The following is a 25,650-nucleotide window of genomic DNA, read 5'->3' as shown; positions in this document are numbered from 1 at the left end:
TGTTTATAAAACAATCATCGTCAAAATGCAGGGAACAGGGAACTCCGTTGATGCTCTGGAAAAACAAACTCCATCCACTGGTCCCTTAACGCTGGGTTCTTCAGGAATCTGTGCAGGGTTGTCTTGCCCTGGCAACCAAAAACACACTTCTTTCTTTGACAACGCGAGCACAGCGCTTTGGTGGGCGAACTGCTTTCGCTCTCTCGCTCGTCGCTCTGGTCTTCGGGTGCGCGCGCGCCCTTCCGGGAGAAGTGCCTTTAGGACCCTTATAAGGAAATTCCGCTCCATCTGACGTCACACAGGCCCATACTCGAAAAAAACCTTCCGAAACTTGTGACAAACCGGAAGGAGTATTTTTCGCACAGAAATACTCCTTCAAACGTACAACTTAATTTTTGAATCTTTGTCTATGTTTAGCATGGGAATCCAACTCTTTAACAGTGTAAAAAACTCAGTATGCATGAAATAGCATTTCACCCCCCCTTTAACAAATTGTCCCCACCACCCAAAGGTTGAATAGTCTGCAGCATGCCAGTCGGTTATTGTTTCTTAAATTGTCCATAGTCAATATGATTGTCAATTACTTTGTCTCATTACAGTTACAATGAATGTTTCTTTACAAAATGATGGATGTTTATTTTATTAACTCTTTCTGTATTTTAGATTAAAGGAGCAGTGCAATGGGATCTCCTGTTACTCTTCGTATCCTGTTTGGAGGACCGGAAGATTCACAAAAGTTTACCCTTGACTCAGGACTTCCTGCGTCTGTCAATGAACTGCGCAACATATTGAGGACATGCTTTAATTTTACAGAGGAGTTCAGACTTCAGTATTTTGATCCTGATTTTAATGAATTCATTAATTTGAGTTCAATGAATGAGATCAAAGACAAGAGCACTTTGAGAGTGATTATTTTGCCAAGTGAGACCTTGATCACTTTATTTCCTATAGTCCAAGAAATTGAAGACACACAGACAGTCTCCCCCATTTCAACCCAGTGCTCAGATTATGCAGCACTGGCCACACTTAACAGCAATGACACATTCACACAGTTTTCCTCATCTTCCTCACAAGTCCCATCTTCATTTCATAGAACCTCTTGGCCAGATCCCTTTCTGATATCTACATTTTCATATGATGCAGAAGGTGAACTGGAGAAGGGGAACAGAGAGTTTATAGCAAATGGAACCTGTCTAGTTCCTGGCTACAAGCTCAAATCTGTCATCCTGGACTACATGGCAGAAGGAATAATGAAGTACTCAGCTTACCCCAGTAATTCCCAACTGGAAAAAGCAGCTATAACGTTAATCTTAACCCACCCCTGTTTGACAGAGCAAGGTTCCTCCTCGGGCCATTGGGGATGGAAAAACTCTCTTAAAATGAAGATGGCAAACTATCGCACTAAGCTTGTTCAACTTGGATGTCCAGAGGTTCTTGTCAACTCCCAGAAAAACAAAAAACGTGGAAAAGGCAAGCCTGCTGCAAATATTAAAAAACCTAGGAGGGCAGAGGTCAATTATATTCCCTGCCAACCAAAGGGAATTACCAAGGAAAGTCTTGAAGAGGACAGGGTTTCAATGCTGAGTGACCTGACAAAGAAAAATACAGAGGCAGTGATAAGGCAAAAACTGGAGCGCACATTCTCTTACAGAAGGGAAGAGGTGGTCCAAGAGCCAACCATAGCAGATTTCCAAAGTAGATGGCCAGCCTTGTTCCAGGTTAATGAAGTAAGTACCATACACAGGTAAATAGGGTGTATTATTATTCTTCCTGTCTCTCTCTGTCTTGAACTGTATGTTTTTTTTTATGTCTTTACAGATAAATGCTGAATTACTACAGTCCCACTTCAGTCAACATTCTTTGCGCATCTCGACCAGCATTCTGACATGCTCATCAAAGTCTTCCGCAGTGCCAAAGGAGTTGTTCAAAGAAAGATAAACAACATTTTGGCTGTGTTGGATGAGGTATGTTATATTTAAGCTATGCTTAAACACATGTAAATATGTATATCCAATTTATACACATGAACAGCTATTTCATAACTTTTGTGTATTTTTTTTCTAATATTAAATATTTGATCAAATATTAGATTTAACTGAATCATACTTCAAACTCCTTTCATTCCAAAATTCCATTTTTATACCTGGATTCCACAATTCCGTCCACACTTTCCACTTCGTGGAAATCAATAGGGCCATCTTCTGGTCTTATCTACATTATTTCTGTCTTTCTCAGCCTCTTTTCTCCTGGTTGTCCCTTTCCCCCCTCTTTTCATCCCTGAATTACTTTTTTCATTATCTACTCTCCTCCCTTTCCTTCTGTCAGTGACTTCCTTTCCAAATATATACTCTGGAGCAATGTTTTTTTGTTTTTTAGTGCAACAGCATTGACCTGAAGAGAGAAGTGGTGATTAAAGGCCTGTGTGAATACCTCAAGGAGGACTATAGGGACTTCATCAAGGAGTGCTTGGTAAGATATGTGAATATTTTGTTTTTGTTTGGGCAGTGGGTGGTAGGATGTACATCAGTGGTTTTCAAACTTTTTTTAAGAGCGACCCTCTTTAAAAAATAAAAATAAAAAATCTTTTTCTTAAAATCTCAGATTTCAAATTACGTCCATTTTCTTACGAAATTCAAAAACATAAATACCATTTTGGCGACTCTGGCGCGACTCAGCTCAAGAGAAGCAGCAGCGCATGATCTTCTCTTCCGCCTTAATACCAGTTACCGCGCAAAATAAACATGAATGAGCATCTGAAAGTGTGTTAAAAGGTAGAGTACAACCGTTTCATGTGACATGGACTCACTCAGTGTTTCAACTGTGGAAAGATGTCAGTAAAACAGCTTGTAAACAATGTCATGTAACGTCACATTTACCTCAGAAAAACCATATCCAGTGACCATGAATTCGTCAGTCAGCTAGAAAAATTAACTCTAGAGAGGAGCATTTTGCTAAATATATGCACCATATTACATATTCATTATAATTTTTAATAATCTTCAATTTTTAATGCATGTTTGAATAAATCTGGCAGGTTTTTATGACAGCCACCATTTAAATGTTTATATTTCATATAACTTTATTATTATAAAAATAAATAAAAGTGCAATTTAAGAGTTTGTATACAAATCAGTTAATTTTTACCTTCAATATTATAGTAGGCTAATGACTCATGACTCACTCATATGTGGTAATAAATCGGATATGAATCGGATACGGCTACAACTGACTCCCATAGTTTACAGCATTAGTTAAGTTAAGAGATTTGTTTTTCTTGAGACAATTTGCCATGTATTGTACCTGATATCCAAAATAATCAATATTGAATCGAATCGAAATCGAATTGAATTACAAGCTTGTGAATCGAATCGAATTGTGAAATTTGTGTCGATACCAAGCCCTAGTGTGGTTGGTCACCGTGATTTTGCCAAGTAAGACATGTTCCTGGATCAACATATTTTGTTGATCCTGGATTAACATTCCTGCCCCAAAATTTAGTCCTAACCCTATCCCTACCCCTAAACCTAACCCTACTCAAACTTTTCCCTAAAATCTGAGGGAAATGACAGGTGAATAACACTGATGTTGAAGCACCTCACCCTGGTTTTAAGCCTAAACTTGACATAAACTGTAAACTTGTTCCTCAAATCTGATTGGTTGATTGGAAAGTTGTTCCAGGATCAACAAAGATGTTGATCCAGGAACATGTAGTACTTGGTGAAATCACGTTCACCTAGTGGGTCTATACCAGATATAGGGCTGCAAAGCGAATACAGAAGTGCCTTTCACCCTGTTAGGCCCCATTTACACTGCATGGTTAAAGTGACCCAATTCCGATTTTTTTCCTCTCATGTGGCACAGATCGGATATGACCGGTGAACGTGTAAGCAGGAAAAAAACGCATGGATTCCGATTTTCTCAGATCGGATTCAGGCCTCACTCATATGTGGTAATAAATCGGATATGAATCGGATATGTGCATTTGCGTCTGCCATGTAAGCAGACAAATCGGATATTCCCCAGTAAATGCGAGTCATACGTCATTAAAAGAGGGATGTCAACTGCGATCACATGACTTATTAATGGTGCGATGGAGGACGAAGGCTCAACACAGTGGAGTATTTTTTTCTCCGCCTTGCGAGAGCAATGTTTTGCTGATTTTTGAAAATAGTGCGGAAAGCAAAACACTGGATAATTAGAGATGCGCGGATGAGCTCCAACGTCACCCGAATCTGCAGCCAAAAACAAATCATCCACCCACCACTCACCCGCACCAATATTTTTGTCTGATTTAAGTATCCCGATGGTCAAATTATGTATTCGTATGTGTTGTTACGCGTGAGGATAAATGGATGATCATCACCTTAAACAGCGGACTCGAGGCAACGGTTGATGCGCGCATCTCTAACATAATACATGATATATGATGAATACATGCTGCTTTTAAATGAACATTTCTTTAAAACAAAATTTATTTGACAGAATTTCATTTTCTTAATGGCATAAACAGGCTTTATGGGCCTTTCACACAGGACGCGGTATGCGCGGTAGAGGATGACACGGGAGTGGATTTTCACTCCTGTCCCGTCCCACTCCCACAGAAAGAAATCTTGTCCCGTCCCACTCCCAGACCAAAGTTTAAAAAATAATCCCATCCCATCCCGCTCCTGGTAAATTGACTCCCACTCCCATCCCGCTCCTGTTTAAACTGACTCCCGCTCCTGTACCGCTCCCATATATTTTTTTCTTCAATTAGTGTTTAGTTAATACATAGAATTTGATTTAATCTGCTCTCCATCTCCATCCTGTTTTAGACCAGCTGCTGAGCCCCTGTTTCTAGATTTTCTCCAGAAAATGGAAGACAGCAAATAAAATCTGGGTGGGCACGACCGGTGGCCCACCCAATCAGATTAATAAAAACAATTTAAATTTTTAATTGTAATAATAATAATAATGAACTAATAAATAATTTCATTTTAATAGTTTCCTGAGGACATTTATGTACAATAGCTACGAAAAATAGCTACAAAAGAAAAATATTATGTCGGCATATCACGTGTCAGTCCACTGATGCTATCACGCAACTCATCTCTGTGCGCGCACTGACTTAACGTTGTGATAGTGACTCGCGTAACAAACAGATGAACTTCAGGTTTAAAGCAGCCGGATCGAGGGCTGACTGACATGAGTACAAGGTAGTTAAATTCACTACGTACCGATCTGCTATTGTTGACATTTATCAGGCGTGTAGTGTTACATAGGCGTAATTTGCGGGTGGGACATGTCCCCACCACTTTTTAAAACATCTCGCGGCACGAATGTACCAATTCTACAAATAAATTAAACATCTCCAGTTAACCAGCAGAGCATTCATTTCGTTCGTTTGTTAAATAAGAGACGATCTAGCGCTGAAATGTTTTTTTTTTTTTTAAATCAGGTGATGAAAGCGCGCTTCAATCCGTTGCGGATACTCTCTATTCGTTCTGGTGAAATCACACATCATAATGCACACGTGTCCCTCCTTGATATACAACCACTGATGAACATAATCAGTTTTGATGAAAAAAAAAAAAAAAAAATTATACTGGGGCGGATTAGATCCCACAACCTCTGATACTGTTCGCGAAAGCTCTACCACTGGACCATTTACATATACGTTATTTAAATAGGCGAATCTAAGTATTTTAGTCACACAAAAATTCTATCATACAGCATAGGCTACATCTCATTAAACGACAAATGTAGCATACTATTTAAATCGATGGACATCGTAATGTTATTGTACAATGTACATATAATTTAGCAAAGTTACGTGTATAGCGTGTAGCCTATATAAGCTTAAAAAACCGGGCCCACCTATTAATGACATTCTGTATCCGCCACTGCTTCTGGGACGGCTGGGTCGTGTAGTTATTTTTTAATTGCGTTACATTGTAGGCGTATTAAAAGGAAACTACAAAATGGTGCATTTACTTTTTTCTTTTTTGTCGTCTTTGCTATTGGTTGATTCCCGCTCCCGTCTGCTCCCGTTAACCATTTATCCTGTACCGTCCAAATCCCGTGATTAATAGCAAAGATGACTCCCATCCTGCAGGAATCCCACGGGAATCCCGTGACCCGTGGGATTCCCGAAAAAATGTCAGCCTCTAATGCGCGGCGCTGCGCTATAAAACCCATTCATCTCAATGGCTTGCGCCGTGCAAGGACGTTTTGTTGCTGCGTCGACCAAAGCGCAAGCGCAGCGGTGCGCATCATTGGCGTGCTCACACGCACGCCGCGGGCAAAGTTCAAAATAGTTCAACTTTTGACGCTGCGCTCTGTGACGATTACCAGCGCGGCCAATAGAATCGGGGGATCCAAACAAGGACGGAAATCAAAATGGATGAACGGCAACATTTTATATCTGAATTAAAACAAGAATCATGAAGTCAGCTCTTTTTTTTTTTAATAAAACATTTATTCAAACATTAAACCTGAAACTAAGAAACAAAAACAGACGTAATAGAGCACCTGCAAAAAGTTTTTTAAAACGCCGCCTACGTCATAGCTCAGCGCAAATCGCGTTGTATCTGAAGGGCAACGTTGAACCCAGCGGCAAGCGCGTCCTGTGTGAAAGGCCCATTACTCCCTTGAAACTTAAACTGGAATGGAACATACTCATATTTTAGAGAATGTAGTTAATATTTTCGTTACTAATGATTTATCATATCCACCCGCGACCCACCTGAAATTAGTCAGAATGTTATTTTTATTAGCCTACTTGACCCGCGTGATCCGCGGATTATCCACAGAGCCCCCGCGGATAATGACCACGATCCGCGCATCACTATAATAATTTTGTCTGCATCTGCATCCATTGCATATCGAGCTGTTTTACTTCATTTTCCGGGTCAGAACATTTGGTTGTTTTGGCAGTGTATAGTGTAAATGCAAATATCGGATACGGGTCACTTTTAAAAGATGATGTAAGCGGGTCGTCAAAAAAATCGGATATAGTCAGCAAATCGGAATTGGGCATCAAGATCTGCAGTGTAAATGCAGCCTTACTTGATGAACCACTGATACGATTTTGGAAACATTATTTTAAGGTAAAAAAATTGTTGCTTTAAATCTTGCCCCTGAAAAAAAAAACTAATTCTGCCCCAGCCCTCAGTGTTTCTGTTTGTAATGCAAGTTTAGTGGGATGTTTTGTTGCTTTAACCATAACACACACAATGTTTGTGTTTCTTGTGCTCTCCATCTTCAAGGACTGTGAGCAGGCAGAGAAAGAAAAAGAGGAGATGGTCCTTGGGATCTGTGTGGTCCATCCAGAGGATGCACAACAACCACCAAGAGTGTCAATTGTAATTGAGGGAGTCGAGGTACTCGGGGATATTCAGACTGTGCTATGTGCTATCACTTTGCTTATGGGCATAATTTATGCTCTGGATTTGAAGTACCCATCCAACCTTCAGCATACTTTTGAAGTCTTTCAAAAACTTTTTCTAAATCTGGATGGTCAAAGGCTGTCAGACAGAGTCCAAAAACTAAAGCTCAAAATGTTTGAGTAGATCGTGTTTTTTTTTTTTATATGATGTGTTTTGTTTTGTTTTTACATTTTTGTGTGTTCAGTTTTGCATTACATTTTTTTTTTGTAAATGTGAACTAAGTGATTATCTGACAGACAGAGTTGATTGATCAGTGTTTATTCTGCAGACCAGTTTTTATTTTGCAATAACATGGCTAACATGGCTATCTGCCTGCCACGGTTCATAAATCTTTGTGTTCATTTTGTTCATTTCTGTTGGTGTTTTGTAGGTGTTGGGTCTATGTGTGTGTGTGCTTGTTTATGACCTAGTGACGGGGTTTACATCGACCAGCATCCTTGTCTGTGTTTCCACATTGAGAGTCTCCTGTAGTGCACCCTGAGAATCAACTGTGTGGTATCGTCTGTCGAGTTTCATCAGTCTCCTGCATCTTGTCTGACCTGAGTATTTTCTCTATCCAAATAAACTGTCTGTTGCTACTTGCACTTGGATCTTGGAACTCGTTATTGTGACAGAGCTGGCACTACTGTTTAATAGTGTCATGTACAATTGTTTTTAGCCATTGTGCGGACTGATTAAATTCGTGAAATGAATAAACAGAGGTTACTTGATTTGTTTGCTTTTTTGCTGTGCTTACTATAATGGCATATTTTTAAAGGTATGGTAATGTATGCAAAAATATGAAAGACATGCATGCAAGCAATCCTAAGATCAGCAAAATATTGTAATTTTTTTTAATTTTACTCAAGAAAAAAATTCATTAGATTGTGACATTCTGTTAGACCTACTAGAAAAACACACTGGTCCGTGTAATGAGTTACATTTACTTTGGAAAAATTACATTAGTTAAATTTAATACAGTAAGTTTGACTTTCAAGGAAAATGACATCTGGTTAATGTAATACAGTTCCCTTTCAAGGGAACTCGCATTGCGTCGAGATTGACGCTATGGGGAACGCTTTGCGTGATGACGTCTTGAAGCACATGTAAAATCAGTCCAATGGTGTGGCGGAACGTCAGAGGCGGGTGACGTCACGTACCAGGAAGCTATAAAAGCCGTCCCGAAACAGAAAACAAAAGCTTTTCTGAGTCTTCAGTTGCGCTCTGTGTTGAAATCTGTCCACGTTATTTGGTGTTGTCTGTCTATATTGTTACTATATATATATTCAGAATTATGGCGAGTAAGCAGCAGCAGTTTAGAGTGTGTGTTCACCCCTGCCCGCGTTATTTAACGGGTGGGGACACTCACACTCTTTGTGTTGTATGCTTGGGTGAAGAGCATGCCCAGTCAGCACTCGAGGGTGCTGGCTTTGAGCATTGCGACGCGCTCCCTATGCGTACGCTCAGATCCCGCCTGGCTTTATTTAACCAGGATCGCGTTCCCCAGGACTCTGGTCGTCGATCTCAGACCTGGGGTTCGCAAATGGATTTATCAGTGGATGTTGAGACGGGCTCTGCCTTATCTCAGCCTCTTTCTGATAGGTCCAGTGCCTCTCATCAGGGTGTGGAAGCACGCGCTGCGGTTTCTTCCCCCCCGATGGAGGCACCAGTACTGCAATTGTCCAGCTCTGAGGAGTTGGACGTTGTTAGTATTGACGCTGAGTCTGAGGATTCGCCACCTCAGTCTCATGCGTTTGAAGAATTGCTTGACGTGGTTACTAGAGCTGTTGAGCGATTATCTATCGAGTGGCCAGAAGATAGGCAGGGCGTTCGTTCGAGAAGCAAGCTCGACGAACGTTTCCTGCCATCTCGTGCTCAGCCTCAGCGCAGAAGCCTTCCGTTTTTCCCCGATCTCCACACCGAGGTGTCAAGATCGTGGGGGAAACCAGTTTCATACAGAGTTTATACACCACAAACATTACACTACTCATCTATTTACAAATATAAAGAGTATGGTTATGGGGAGATGCCGAAGGTGGAGGAGACGCTTGCGAGCTATCTCTCTCCAGCAACGGCATCTTCCCTGAAGGCTCCTGCACTACCCTCTAAACCAGTTAAATTTACATCTGCCCTGGTTCATAAGTCGTATGCAGCCGCTGGTCAAGCTGCAGCGTGTCTGCATACGATGGCCCTAATGCAAGCTTATCAGGCTGAATTATTGGGTGATTTAGAGGAGGGCGGGGGGATTGGTCCCGACACGGTAGCTGAACTGCGCAGAGCCACAGATCTGTCTCTCAGGGCCACCAAGGAGACGGCTAAATCCATCGGCCGCTCTATGGCAGCCCTGGTGGCCACTGAGAGGCATCTGTGGCTCAATCTAAGTGACATAAAAGACAAAGAGAAACATGTTCTTTTAGATGCTCCGGTCTCCACTGTCGGGTTATTTGGAGATGCAGTTAACAGTGCTGTAGCTAAATCACAAGAAGCTTCAAAACAGGCAGCTGCACTTCAGAAACTTCTCCCACGCCGTTCTTTCTATGAGGCTGCTGAGCGGGAGCAGCCTCACTCCTCTAAAAAGAGCGCTGAGCACCGTGCCACTCAGAAACAGAGCGTTTCCTCCCGCGCTCCCCCACAAAAATCCCGGGGACGCGGAGGGCACTCTCAAACCCAGCAGCCCTCGAGGGGTAAAACGGATCTGTGGACCGTTATTACCGCCAAGAAGGCTGCTGGGAAAAAGTCCTGACGTCCGAGGGCTCAGGACAAATGAGGGTAGTCCCCCCCGAAGCAGAGCGGTTAACACCTTTTTTACAGTGCCCATCTCTCTTCGGTGCCCTCAGGGGGCCGTTCTGCCAACCCTGCCGCCTCCGGTGTTACAGGGCGCAGCGGTCTCCGGCGAGCACATATCTCAAGGACCACCCGGAAACGTAGTGGCCTCGGGATGCCCGCCCCCTCTGAGGAGGGTGTTGGAGCAGTCTGTTCAGTCGTTCCCTGCCGGTGCGCCGTTACAGGGCGACGAACCGATTACTCAACAACAACAAAATCCAGAAACCAGTCTCGAGAGGCTGGTACCTCTAGTAGAATCTTTGACAGCGTGGAAGCTACTGTCAAATGTTTCTCGTTGGGTCCTGCAGACCGTGGAAAAAGTGTATCAGATACAATTCAAGAAACGCCCACCTCGGTTTATGGGGGTCCTGCCCACAGTGGTGGGCCCCGAGCAGGTTCTGGTTATGGAACAGGAAGTAAACACTCTGTTAGAGAAAGGGGCCATAGAATATGTACCTCCCTCCAGCAGGGAAACCGGGTTTTACAGCCGGTACTTCATAGTTCCAAAGAAGGACGGGGGATTGCGTCCCATTTTAGATCTTCGAGTTCTGAACAAGTCAGTCATGCAGCTCAAGTTCAAAATGTTAACATTGAGACAGATCGTGCCACAGATCAGGTCCGAGGACTGGTTTGTCACGATAAATCTCAAGGACGCATATTTCCACATTTCCATCCGTCCATGTCACTGGAAGTTCCTGAGGTTTGCTTTCGGGGGCAAAGCATACCAATATCGAGTTCTTCCATTCGGCCTAGCTTTATCACCCCGCACTTTCACGAAATGCGTGGATGCAGCTCTGGCGCCTCTGCGCCTCCAGGGCATTCGCATAATGAACTACATCGACGATTGGTTGATTTTAGCTCAGTCGTATCAGTTGGCGGTTCGACATCGAGATGTCGTTCTCGCACATATGAAAGAGTTGGGGTTACGGTTGAACGCCAAGAAGAGTGTGCTTTCTCCACTTCAGAGGACCACTTTCTTAGGCGTGGTTTGGGATTCTGTGTCGATGCAGGCGCGCCTGTCACCGCCACGTATAGAGTCTATCCTTGCAGCTGTGAAAAGTGTAAAGCTAGGCCAGCTACTCACTGTCAAACAGTTCCAGAGACTGTTGGGTCTCATGGCAGCAGCTTCCAACGTGATACCTTTTGGACTGCTACACATGAGGCCCCTGCAGTGGTGGCTCAGGACCAGGGGGTTTTCCCCGAGGGGCAACCCGTTTCGCACAATCAAGGTCACGCGGCGATGCCTACGTACCTTGGTTATGTGGAAGAAACCTTGGTTCCTGTCCCAAGGCCCAGTGCTGGGAGCTCCTTGTCGTCGCAAACTGCTAACGACGGATGCTTCCCTCACGGGCTGGGGAGCGATTCTAGAAGGTTGCTCATCTCAAGGTCTGTGGGAAGACCATCATCATTCATGGCATATCAATCGCCTAGAGATGTTAGCTGTCTTCCGGGCTCTGAGGAGCTTTATCACAGATCTCAGGGGACACCATGTGCTAGTACATACGGACAACACGTCGGTAGTCGCCTATATAAATCACCAAGGGGGTTTGCGCTCACGCCCATTATGCAATCTGGCACGCCATATCCTCTTGTGGTCCCAGGGGAAGCTGCTGTCTCTCAGGGCAGCTTACATCCCCGGGGTCCAGAATATGGGAGCAGACACTCTGTCGAGACAGGGGCTGAGGCCCGGGGAATGGAGGCTCCACCCCGAGGTGGTGGACTGATTTGGAGGGAGTTTGGCCAAGCACAAGTGGATCTGTTTGCGTCTCGAGAGACGTCTCACTGTCCACTTTGGTTCTCCCTCACGCATCCAGCTCCTCTGGGACTGGATGCTATGGTGCAGACGTGGCCGAGGCTACGTCTGTACGCTTTTCCCCCAGTTGCTCTGCTCCCGGGAGTTCTGGAAAGAGTTCGCAGGGACCAGGTTTGCCTGCTTCTTATAGCCCCGCGCTGGCCGGGCAGAGTTTGGTTTCCCGACCTTGTGTCCCTCCTCGACGGGCCTCCCCTGGAGCTACCTGTCAGGATGGACCTTCTGTCCCAAGCAGGGGGCTCAATTTTTCACCCCCAACCGGAACTGTGGAACCTGTGGGCTTTGCCTCTGAGGGGGCCCAGCTCATAGAGTCAGGTCTCTCAACTGAGGTTGTTGAGACCATTCTACAGTTCAGAGCTCCCTCCACGAGGAAACTTTATGCCCTGAAGTGGAGAGTTTTCACTTCTTGGTGTAGTGACCGTCGGTTGGACCCAGTTAACTGCCCAATTGGTACAGTGCTGGAGTTCCTGCAGGACCAGTTCACGGCAGGTCTGACCCCGTCCACTTTAAAGGTTTATGTGGCGGCCATAGGTGCTTACCACATTCCTTTGGGTGGAATGTCTGTGGGGAAAGACCCTTTGGTATCTCGTTTCCTTCGTGGCACTTGGAGGCTAAGGCCTGCAGTTCGCTCTAGGGTGCCACCATGGGATTTGTCCATTGCGCTGCAAAGCCTTTCCCTGGCCCCCTTTGAGCCCATTGAGGAGGTTCCTGAGAAGTTTTTAACTCTGAAAGCTCTTTTCCTTCTTGCTATTTCTTCTCTTAAGAGAATAGGGGATCTGCAAGCATTGTCAGTTGCTCCGTCATGCTTAGAGTTTGCTCCGGGTATGGTTAAAGCTTTTCTACATCCGAGACCGGGTTATATCCCCAAGGTCCCCACTAATGTGGCTAGACCTATTGTTCTGCAGGCCTTTTGTCCTCCTCCCTTTCAGAATGCGGACCAGGAGGCTAATAATTTGCTTTGCCCAGTTCGGGCGTTAGACGCTTATGTCCACAGAGCTGCCCTGTGGCGTAAAAGTGATCAGTTGTTTGTATGCTTTGGGTCCCCCAACAAGGGAGGCCCAGTGTCTAAGCAAAGAATGAGCAAGTGGGTGGTTGAGGCTATCTCGCTTGCTTATGAGGCGGCTGGGCAGCCTTCTCCTTTGGCTGTCCGGTCGCACTCTACTAGGAGTATGGCGGCCTCTAAGGCCCTTATATCAGGAGTGTCTTTACAGGACGTCTGTGATGCGGCAGGTTGGTCCTCAAGGCACACCTTCGTCAGGTTCTACTCTTTGGATCTAGACTCTGCTCCAGGGTCTCATGTTTTGTCTTCCTAGTGCTGCTCTCCAGATTTCACACAGGACAGACATTTGTAGCTATGGAGGCGTTGGTATAGACGTTCCCATAGCGTCAACTCGACGCAACGCGAGTTCCCTTGAAAGGGAACGCTCCGGTTACGACTGTAACCTCGGTTCCCTGAAGAGGGAACGAGCGTTGTGTCGCCTTGCCATATCTCCTTCATGCCTGTCAGCACGACTTCAGACTTTAGGAAACTTTCGTTTTCTGTTTCGGGCCGGCTTTTATAGCTTCCTGGTACGTGACGTCACCCGCCTCTGACGTTCCGCCACACCATTGGACTGATTTTACATGTGCTTCAAGACGTGATCACGCAAAGCGTTCCCCATAGCGTCAATCTCGACGCAACGCTCGTTCCCTCTTCAGGGAACCGAGGTTACAGTCGTAACCGAGGCGTTAAGTTTAATTTTCTAGAAAATTACATTAGGTCAATGTAATACAGTTCAGTTTGATTTTAAGGAAAATTACATTAGGTCAATGTAATACAGTTCAGTTTGATTTTAAGGAAAATAACATTAGGTCAATGTAATTGTGATAATTCAAATAGAAATAGTTTGATTACATCCAACAGACATGATTACATACAGCTTTATTAATGTAACAATTTTATGTGGAAATTTGCCACATGATTAATATACATTCAACTGATGAGGTATTTTTTTTAGTGTAGCTATGGTTTTATTTAGTTATATGATTTTATACAGTTAGGTGTGTGTTTTATTGATCACTGAGATAGCATTGACTTGGAGTGAAGTTGGTTCAATATAAAAATTACGTTTAAAAAAAATAGCTTAGATGTAGTAAACTACTTTTGCCATATTGCTATATCTTAGCTTGCTACATTTCCCAGGGTGAAGCTTTATTTAACTGTACAGTAACTGCTAGCTTAGCTCACTACATTTTCCAGCTTGCCCAACACTGTTAAAATCCTTTCAAGAGTGCGTTTGCTCAGAGCTACTCCATGCCGTTCATCTTATAAGGCAAGAATCTCATCATTAATAGCTAAAACCACGTTTAAAATACTCATTGTGTTCACAATTCATCCTGTGTCGGGTCACGTCAGATCAATGAGCAGCAAGTCATAATTTAGATTTTTCTGAATTTTCTGTATGAGATTTTTTTTTTTTTTTTTTGTTATATACAGTGCTGTGCATAAGTTTAGACACCCATGCTAAAGTTGACTAAAAAGAGGAATAAAAAAATCATCTTTTGGAAATTGAACTTAATGCCTTAATTTAAAAAATTAGGAAAAATCCAACCTTTAAGCACACCAATTTTCTTTGTGAATGAATAATGTATCGTAAATAAATAAATGTTCTTCCTTAAAATACAGGGTGCATAAGTTTGGACACCCCTATGTTAAATTCCCATAGAGGCAGGCAGATTTTTATTTTTAAGTTTTTTTATTTTTTTATTTTTTTTAGGATACTATGCATCCTGATAAAGTTCCCTTGGCCTTTGGAATTAAAATAGCCCCACATCATCACATAGCCTTCACCATACCTAGAGTTTGGCATTCTATTGATTTGAAGACATTCATATATATTAACCCTCTACTGCAAAACATTTTGATGGCACATGATAAAAATTATTCCACATAATTTCTTGGCTCATTTGGGAACATTTTATTGATTTATTGATCATTTTCCCTTGGACTCAAATTCCCTTGAACTTGGACTCAAATATAAAGAAATGCGGTCAGTGCTTAACTCAAGGAGTTCAGTTGGCAATATATTCACATAGGCTATTCGAACTTCCCTATTCTTGAGCTAAACTTTGTTAAAACACAAACGACACCTACCCAGCGAGCAAAAAGTCGTCTAGAAGACGTCTAAAAGACGTCATTCTTAGACATCCAGAAGACGTCCTCTCAGGAGCCAGAATGAAAGTTTTTTTTATGTCTTTTCTGGACATTGTATAGACGTCAATTAAAGACGTGCTACAGACGTCATTCTTAGACATCCAGAAGACGTCCTCACAGGAGCCAGAATGAAAGTTTTTTTAACGTCTTTTCTGGACATTGTATAGATGTCAAGTAAAGACGTGCTACAGACGTCATTCTTAGACATCCAGAAGACGTCCTCACAGGAGCCAGAATGAAAGTTTTTTTTACGTCTTTTCTGGACATTGTATAGACGTCAATTAAAGACGTGCTAAAAACGTCATTCTTAGACATCCAGAAGACGTCCTCACAGGAGCCAGAATGAAAGTTTTTTTTACGTCTTTTCTGGACATTGTATAGATGTCAAGTAAAGACGTGTTAGACATCTAAAGGCAGCCAGAATAAAAGTTGTATTAGACGTGTTGTCTGTAGTAGAAATGTCAAAGACTGTTAAAGACCCATACTGACATGGAAATCCCATATGTGCATTTTGCAAGGATCCAACTTTAAAAAATATTTACTTACAAATATTTACAAAACAGTGGCAGTGAGGGAGCTAGTTCTCACTGAGAAAAACCCAATTACTCATTGTTAATGGTTGTCGTGTCATGGAACTGCAGACACACAGACCATAGACCTAAATAAGATTTTAAAGAATATTGATAATATTGAATATTCAATTGAATAACTGTGTAGTGTATATACTTGCATTTGTATATCTTAACAATATAACTGTAATAAACTGCTTACCATTTTCCTGTAAACCAAACTAATCACTCCAAGAAATCAACTATTTAAATCTCAAAATATATTTTTATTACTATTTTGTTCTGCTGGACCAAAACTTAACAGCCGGTTATAATTTGTACTGTTATAATTGTACTTATAACATAACAATTAACAAAATATGGCTGCTATAAGGTTCACAAGCTTCATTTATAGCAGCAAGCAGTTTCAGATGATCGGCTACAGACTTTATTTGGGCCTCAGTTGCAGCTGGGTCCCATTTCATGACAGCAGCTACAATCAAAGCAAAAAAATAAATAAATACAAATGCCACTGTTGTGGTTTAGCTTACAGCAGAGATACATAGTTGAAAATTTGAGTACTTGAATCAATTAAATGAAATAAATCACAAATCAAGTAAAATTACATAAAGCCTGATATAAGGCATTACACACACACACACACACACACACACACACACACACACACACACACACACACGTGCCATTTACAACTTCATGCGATTTTAGTGATCGGATAGCTATATGATCTTGAAAAGACCAGGTGTAAATGCCCTCCGAAACGCATTCGTGACGCATTTGAATCTGATTGCTCAAACCACTTCAGGAGGTGGTCTGGGCCGCATTCCAGACGAAACTGGACAAGTGTAAATGCATCTGGTTGTTGAACCCACATATCATGTAAATTTTACTCCTCCCAAAAACGCTCTAAAATAAAGGTGTGAGAGCATGTTATAGGCTATATGTCATGTTATAGCCAGTTATGACGACGCTACTGCCACATCGCCGCTGACCATCTAACGTTATTCATCAAGCCAATGTGCAAACTATCGCAAATCAAAGTGAAAGTAAGTCCCTGATGCTTAACACACAATCATCATCATTAAAAATAAAGAAATGAAATGATCTTACCAGGGCTGTTGCGCTCTCTCCTATTGCGGTCTTTGATTTAGAAATTTTAACGGATGATCAATAAAATGCAGCTCATATCTGTTGCTTTCGGTGACGTGAACGCCATTAAATTTGCATAGAGAGGGAATCGAAGATCGGATTTAAATCCGTTTTGCAAAAACACATTTATGTGACCAGGTGTAAATGGAATTGTTGTGATAAAACAGATAGCTATCCGATCTGAGAAAACGCATCAAGTGACCAGGTTTAAACAGCCCCATACACACACACACACACACACACACACACACACACACACACACATATTAGGGGTGTAAGTTAACGGTTCACAAAATTCATGGTTCGGTTCAATACGATACACTTGTGTCACGGTACGGTACGTTTTCGATACAGGAAAAAGAAAGAAATGCCAGAGAAATTTCCTTGATTTAATATTTCTTACTTTTTTTTGTATTAAACCTAACATCATAAAGTATGATTTTTTTTTTTTACTTTGAGGAATGATAAAGCTATAGTTGACTCTTAGAAGCATGTAAAACAGCTCCTTGAAAAAAATGAAATGTAATATTGTAGTTATAAACAAAGGTTTATTTTAGTTCAGATTAACATTTGAGGGCAGTAATTTTATTTATGTCAAAATAAAACCAACGTAATGTAACTTGAAAGCATTAAAGCCTATTATTCCTGCCAAACTTCCATGGTTACAGTTAGTGTTACTACAGTAAATCCATGGTGAAAGTTGCTGATCTGTTGATGGCACAATGTTTCCACGTCAGCGCTGTTTGATCCGTTAATAACAGAGAAATATGAATGCTTCTCACTAGATCTCGCAACGATGTTATTACTTCAGTGGGGATCTCTAGCGTTGTGTAGTAACAGTGTCGCTTGATCAAGATCGGCTCGCGCTGCACTGGTCCAAACTGATAAACAGCCCGTGAAGCACATAATACCAGCACCTGCTTTCTGGTCAGTTAGCCTACAGTTCCTGCTTTTTTTGTGGAAACCAAATCTTTTGATTGTGAGAGAGCCATGTGTTAAAAGTCAGATGGCACTTAAGCTACTTTATGATTTGCCCTACAGTATGTCTGAACAAAAGAAATAAAAGTTAACTATCTATACCATATTGAATTGCATAGCATCATATTTTTGCAATGCGTTGAATCGAAATCAAATCGCACCGGATCGTAATAATAGTGAATCGTATTGCATTGCATCGGTAGCTGGCAGCTGCTTATATGTATCATTAATGTATTGTATCGTTGGCTATGCATCGAGATGCGTATCGTATCGGCCTCAGTTATGGAGATGCACATCCCTAATACCTACTTAGGAAAAGTAACTACATTTACATACTGTGAATCGTTTTTTTATTTATCGAGAATCGTTTTTGAATCGAAAATCACAATTGTATCGAATTATGACATTTTCTTAATCTTACACCCCTAATATAAACACATACATATAGTACTTTGGAGACCAATTGTGTTCAAATAACATTGAGACAAAGGAGGTAGAGGACGAATACTCACTTCTCTTGGTAGCTGTTCTGATGAATGACGGATCCTAGCCACAGAAAGATAAAAGAGAGAGGTAAAAGGGGGGAATTAATTAGCATGGGTCACATTTCATTCGTTTTGTCTGGTATCTAAAACTTATGTCTGACAGAAAAATGTGCATCACCAAAAGAAGGAACATGTAGATAAACACAGTGGATCTGTCCAAACGGTAATCGTTTTAATAACGTTGTCATCTATACAAAGAAAAAAACTCTTCCGTTTTTAGTACATTGTTGTTGTGTAAAAGTTCCTTAAGTTTGTGTGTTCTTGACGTCTTTTCTTTTAACCCTGCAGGTAGTTACATTAACGCATCTATTAATAAAAGTTTTACCTATGGAACTTCGGTATGATGAAAATGTGTGTAATATAGCAAACCCAAACAAACAACTCAATTATTCTATGTTAAATGGAACTCTTCCACCATATCTAGTTTTAAAATGAATCACAGGAACTTGCCATCCTAGGTCACATTACCATAAATATAATATAAAATTACTATAAGATAAAATTACTTCAGTTAATTTACCATCGGATGCATGTCCCCCTTTGTGGAAGGGCTCTTTGTGAAGGGATTTAGATGCTTGCTTGGAACACCCCTTTAATTGTACATTTATTAAATCACATGTAAGGTTTATAAATAATACTAAGTAAAGGAGAGCAAACTGATTCCCCCTTCATTTTATCTACCTTATGCCGACCGAAAGGTATATGATTTTCTTTCTTCAGATGAAACACATATTTTAGAAAAAATAAACTAGACTTTTAGAAATATTATCCATCTCTTGTGTTTGTGTGTCAAATAATGCAGGTGAATAGACACCAAAATGCTGAAGGTCAAAAAAGTCCAAGAGCATTGTAAAGCTCACATGATAAGTGCAGAAAACATCTTGTGAGAACAACACAGCAAGCTGTGAGTACGCTGTATGAAGTTTCTGGCGTATGCACTTGCATTATATTGGCTTACAATAATGGATAATTTTTCAAAAAATCTTTGTGGAAAGAAAGTCAGATATACATCTGGAATGGCACGAGAGAAGAAAAAAAGAGATCATTTTTTAATTTCGGAGTGCATTGTGCCTTTAAAATTGACTGCGGATTTAGATACTGGGTAACACTTTATTTCAATAGTCCACTTTAGACATTCTACTAACTATAAGTAACTTTGCAACTACATGTCAACCTGTCATTAGAGTATTAGTAGACTGTCTGCTTAATATTTGCTAACACTCTTTGTTGGTCCCCTAACAGACATTCTACTGACTATAAGTTACTTGGCAACTACAAGTCAAATTATTCTCCTAACCCGAATCCTAACATCTAAACTCAACCTACCAGTCTATTGACTGTCTGCTACAGCCTACTAATACTCCAATGAGAGTTAGTTGACATGTAGTTGAAAAGTTACTTATAGTTAGTAGAATTTCTAAAGTGGACTATCGAAATAAAGTGTAACCAGATACTGCAGTGAATTCTTACTAGTGATGGACTTGTTTCTCTGTTGGTGCCTATTCTGCTCCGTAAGTCCAATGCTTGATCTAAAAATATATATATTTTTTTAAAAGTGTGTTATTATTGATCGGGTAACATAGGACCATTTTTTAATGTTCCATAAGTGTTATATAAATCTGGAGAACCCTTACTAAAAATTAACAATGTTTTGCGACACTAACCAAATGGTAATAAATTATTGTAATACGTAAAATAGGAAAGAGGCCACACTATGCATAAACTTATTTGCAAAAACACATTTCGGCGCATGCCTTCATCAGTTTGCACGCGCCAAAACGCATTTTTGCAAATAAAAGTTTATGCATAGTGTGGCCTCTTTCCTATTTTACGTATTACAATTATCCAGGCCAGCACTCTAAAAGTTTACTAATATATGCAGTGAAGCCTGCTCCTATACTCACTTAATAAATTATAGTAATCAATCCACCATAAAAACATGGTTTCTACACCATAATAAAAAACATGGTTAATTTAGCAAATGTCCTTAAAGGATTAGTTCACCTCAAAGTTGAAAATTGTGTCATCATTTACTCACCCTCAAGTTGTTTCAAACCTGTATGAATTTCTTTCTTCTGCTGAACACAAAGAAAGATATTTTGAAGAATGTCGGTAAACAGACAGACTTGGGTCCCATTGACTTCCATAGTAGGAAAAAAAAATACTATGGAAGTCAATGGGACCCAAGTTACAGACATTCTTCAAAATATCTTTCTTTGTGTTCAGCAAATGACACAATTTTCAACTTTGAGGTGAACTAATCCTTTAAAAGAACAAGAAAAATAGAGTTCTCATTATGTAGCTTACTCACCCTCATGTTGAAATTGTATGAGTTTCTTATGTAGAACCATAATTAAGATATCTTGTAAAATGCCTTTTATTTTTGTCATACAATGAATACAGTTGTTTTATTCCCAAAATTCTTGTGTTTCACAGAAGTAAGTTATACAGGTTTGAAAATACTTTCATTTTGAAAGAAATTTATTTTTGGGTCAGCTAGGCCTGCAAACTCAAGAAGATAAAGCTTGTCTGGAGGGTTTGAACCAGTGCATTTGAGCAGATTCACATGTTCTGCCTCTATTTCACGTGTATTTTATGACAATACTCACCGCATCTGAACATCGTGTGGCTGGATAATATTTATTCCCCAAATTCCTGGATCATGAAGGAAACACACATACACATCAATATTAGTTATTTGTTTTACTTACTAACGGAGACATTTGCAAAAGCTTGCAAAATTGACTCACCAGCTCCAAAACATATTAGCCTATTACGACTCGTTAATTTAACTGATCGGTTAGCCATCCCGCGATCAACAATAGCCAAAAGCCTAGTTTGCAGATTCTTAGAGTAAGACTGTGACAGTTCTGTCACCGGTGCGGCCCGGGGCGGACTCGGATGACCAGCCACCCCTTGACCTAAACACACCACCGTGAGGAGCCGACACCACAGGTCCGCAATAGATGGACGACACAGACACAAGATAAGTTCCAAAGAATGACAATCTTTATTTAGCACAAGATATCAAAGGGCACAGAACGTAATAGAATTCGATGTCTTCTAGGTCTTCGTCGCTACGGGATACTTTCGTCGGTGCACAGTAGTGGGACGATGACTCAAGAGCTTACTTCGTCAGCAATGCTGTATCCTTCAAGGCTCAGACAGTAGGTAAGAAGGTAAGGGCTCTTCTCGATACAGGATACTTTCGTCGGTGCACAACAATGAGAGTGGTTTAAAAAGCTTACTTCACCAGCGATGCTGCATTCTTCAGGGATCAACGGTAAGTAGGAAGGCAAGTATTCTTTTCAATACAGGATGCTTTCGTCGGTGCACAATAGTGAGAGTGGTTTAAAAACTTACTTCACCAGCGATGCTGTATTCTTCAAGGATCAACGGTAAGTAGGAAGGTAAGGATTCTTCTCAGTACAGGATGCTTTCGTCGGTGCACAACAATGGAACAATGATTCAGAAACTCTTCTCACCAGTGATGCTGCATACTTCAAGACTCAGCCAGTAAGTAGGAAGGTAAGGATTCTTCTCAGTACGGAGTACTTTCGTCGGTGCACAATAGTGAGAGTGGTTTTAAAAGCTTACTTCACCAGTGATGCTGCATTCTTCAGTGATCAACGGTAAGTAGGAAGGTAAGGATTAATGTTCCCACAGCAATGGATTCCTTCGAAGCTCAAGCAGAGAAGAGACTAATAGCACTTCACCAGTATGTCTGTACACTCACCGGGCCCAGGCAGAGAAGAGGTTAATAATACTACACCAGTGTATCTGTACACTCACAGGGCTCAGGCAAAGAAGAGGTTAATAATGGAGAGCAGATATCATAACTTTTCCCACAGGTGTAAACAGAAGTTGAAGCCGCTTCTCAGCAAAAGTACACCACACTTGTATTCACTTCAATTCCACAGCCATGCATTAGTGTATATCAATAAGGCAAAAGCACTGCAATTCACTCACACAATAGGGCTGATCAGAGACCTCAATCCATTCATTACATTCCAGTGAGGGATACTCGATCTTCGGTTCCTTTTCAACACACTCTGAAACACATAGCTTTCCCAACCGTCAGATCTATATTCACTGCATCCTCTTCAAGCTTTGCAATTGTTGGTAAGATGAAATCAGTTCACTTATCTTTTCTCGTTCTCTCCTCAGCACAGATCCAATCGATAAATCAGTCCAGCAGACTTCAATGGCCGCTTTTCCCCAACAAGGCTTCGCCACAGCCGATTTTAATTCCCAATATAGACCACTTCAACAGGAGACCTTCTCACCCCGATCACTTCCACGAACAAGCTCGTGCCCAGGAACTTCACTGCCGAGAGTGAACGAAAGGAACCAACAACCGACGAACACAAACGAAGACCATGAACGCCTCTCGCTTCTCTCCATGGCTCTTTTATGTTTGATTTACAAAGCGAAAAGCCTATGTGGAGGCTGTGTCTCTCTCTCTCGCACCTGCAGTGCATCAGCGCTAATCAGGCCGGGCAAAATTCCTGCCACACCCGGAACCGGAGTAGGAGGTGTTGCATACAAATCGCTCCCTCAGGAAACTTGTGGTTCAGAAGAAGGGTTCCGCTCGCTAAGCGCTTTTGTCACCCGTGACAGTTCCTTTCTGTCTAAAGATACAATATTCTCAGTTCACTCGTTGTAAAGCTCCCATGCTGAGTTTTATTTTATTTTTTATCATAAACTAAGTTAGACAAGTTACACATGCTAGCAGCACATAACATTAATACATTGGAATACCGTATGCACTAATAATATTTCTCTAATCGCGTTTAGATTCTCAATTTAATACACTATATCTTGATGTAGCAGAATTTGTATAAAATAAAGTTATTTACCTTCCGTAGATTGCAATATGTCCGTTGTTAAAATTCTTTGTCCATATTCGGTTAAATGAAGCCCAGGCCTACAGAACGTCTCGGTTACGTATGTAAACCTCGTTCCATGAGTAGGGAACGGAGACGTTACGTCGGATGACGACGAATGGGGTTTCGCTTAGAAATCCTATCACCTTCGAGTATATAAAATGAGCCAATGGCAAAGAAATGCCATGGGTCTGCGGAATTTGCATAGCGTAACTCCGCCCCACCCTGGGGGTATATAAGGAAGTGCGCTGGCAACATGCAGATATTTCTTCGCTGTGGAGCCGACACTGAACTCAGGCGTTCCAGCGGTACAGCGGAAGTGGCAGGGAGACGTAACGTCTCCGTTCCCTACTCAGGGAACGAGGGTTACATACGTAACCGAGACGTTCCCTTTCGTTGTCACTCCGAGTTACGTCGGATGACGACGAATGGGGTTCCCAGTGTAATCACGCCACCTCTCGACTGTCTTCCAGTGCCCTGCGTAAGTCTGAGCTCCCTGTCGTGAGACTAGCACGGACGAAGGAGTCCTACTTAACACAGGAATACCAAGGTACACTGGGAAGCATATCCAGTGGAAATATGCAATTATGCCCAGCCCGAAGGGGGGGACTTGGGATACACATATGACCCTGAAGGGATACATATGGAGAATCACTGGGGTGTCCAGCCGCAGGTGGAATATTTCAACCCCAGGGGTGGCAAGGTGACTTGCCAAGGGAAAGACACATGCTCAAAGAGGCTTACAGTGGAATACACATGTGGGGGTTGCCCAGAGGGGGAACCATGCACATGGAGGCACCTAGCCAAGCGCGAAAGCTGTCGGTGGCATAACTCTGGCGCTGACGTCGTCAGTGCTGGAGGAGACTCAGGGCTTATTAGGCTCATCTGAGGAGAATATCGCACGTATCCCGTCCGTGGAGAGGAATGGCGAGCAAGCGAAGACACCTGAGCAGAATCTCTTACCGGCTAGTTGAAGCGAGTACATGAGAAGAAACTGGCTCCACTCGGAGATTGTAGAATCTCGCGAATGTGTTAGGTGTCGCCCAGCCTGCAGCTCTGCAGATGTCTGTTAGCGAGGCGCCATGCGCTAGAGCCCAAGAGGATGCCACACTCCGAGTGGAGTGGGCCATCACACCAAGGGGGCATGGTCGACCTTGCTGCTGGTAAGCCAAAGCAATGGCGTCCACTATCCAGTGAGACAACCTTTGCTTGGAGAGAGCCTTTCCCTTCAGCTTCCCACCATGACAGACAAAGAGCTGGTCTGAGGTCCTGAAACACTGCGTTCTGTCAACGTAAGCACGGAGTGCGCGTACTGGACAGAGCAGTGCCAAGGCTGGGTCTGCCTCCTCCAAAGGCAGCGCTTGCAGGTTCACCACCTGGTCTCGAAAGGGTGTGGTGGGAACCTTGGGCACATATCCAGGCCGGGGTCTCAGGATCACGTGAGAGTTAACCGGAAATGCCTGCAGGTCCCCTACCCTCTTGATGGAGGCCAATGCAACCAGGAGCGCTGTCTTCATTGACAGGAACTTAAGCTCCACTGATTGCAGAGGCTCAAAGGGAGCACTCTGCAGGGCAGTTAAAACCACTGAGAGGTCCCAAGAGGGTACGAGGGGAGGACGAGGAGGATTCAGTCTCCTGGCTCCCCTCAGGAACCTGACGATCAGGTCGTGCTTCCCCAAGGACTTACCATCAACTGCGTCGTGATGTGCGTCCGTGCCGAGCGTGCCCTCGGTCAGGGAATAAAACAGGCCGCAGTGGGACGAGTCGTGGGAGGCAAACAGGTCTACCTGTGCGTCCCCGAACTGATCCCAAATCAGCTGAACCGTCTGGGGATGGAGTCGCCAATCTCCAGCGAGAGGCCGAAGCCGAGACAGCTCGTCGGCCGCCTGGTTCAGGTCTCCCGGAATATAAATGGCTCGAAGCGACCTCAGATGCTTCTGACTCCATATGAGGAGGTGGCGGGCGAGTTGTGACATACGGCGGGAGCGCAGACCACCTTGGCGGTTGATGTACGCTACAGTCGCGGTATTGTCCGATCGGACTAGTACGTGTTGATCCCTGAGCAACGCACGAAAGCGGTGCAGGGCAAGACGTACAGCCAACAACTCGAGGCAATTGACGTGCCAAAGGCGCTGGGGTCCTGTCCAGGAGCCCGCGGCAGCATGTCCATTGCACATGGCGCCCCAGCCCGTGGTGGAGGCATCTGTTGATACAACAACATGCCTGGAAACTCGTTCCAAGGGCACTCCGGCCCGAAGAAAACTGAGGTTCGACCACGGGGTGAAGGTCTG

The 25,650-nt window shown here is 42.6% G+C and overlaps 1 protein-coding gene and 1 long non-coding RNA gene across 3 annotated transcripts in view; one reads left to right on the top strand and one right to left on the bottom strand.

Annotated features, from left to right (window-relative positions):
• The window catches only part of LOC311071448, a 138,666-nt gene that overhangs the window by 34,357 nt on the left and 78,659 nt on the right, over window positions 1-25,650 (bottom strand). The window lies entirely within an intron of this gene.
• LOC311070295 (uncharacterized protein) lies at window positions 1,475-8,008 on the top strand. Of its 2 annotated transcripts, XM_084094077.1 has the most exons (5): window positions 1,475-1,727; window positions 1,819-1,964; window positions 2,377-2,469; window positions 7,248-7,361; window positions 7,798-8,008. In XM_084094077.1, exons 2-5 carry the CDS (start codon window positions 1,887-1,889, stop codon window positions 7,906-7,908), a joined length of 396 nt encoding a protein of 131 aa, XP_083950203.1. In that variant the 5' UTR covers window positions 1,475-1,727; window positions 1,819-1,886; the 3' UTR covers window positions 7,909-8,008. The 2 variants fall into 2 exon arrangements, with proteins under 2 accessions (XP_083950203.1, XP_083950202.1); XM_084094076.1 differs by having other exon boundaries at window positions 7,248-8,008.

Source organism: Abramis brama, assembly GCF_963993115.1.
Source record: "Abramis brama genome assembly, chromosome: 20".
NCBI classification, from domain to species: Eukaryota; Metazoa; Chordata; class Actinopteri; order Cypriniformes; family Leuciscidae; genus Abramis; species Abramis brama.
Note: the sequence above shows the minus strand (reverse complement) of the source record. Positions and strands in the feature narration are given on the sequence as shown.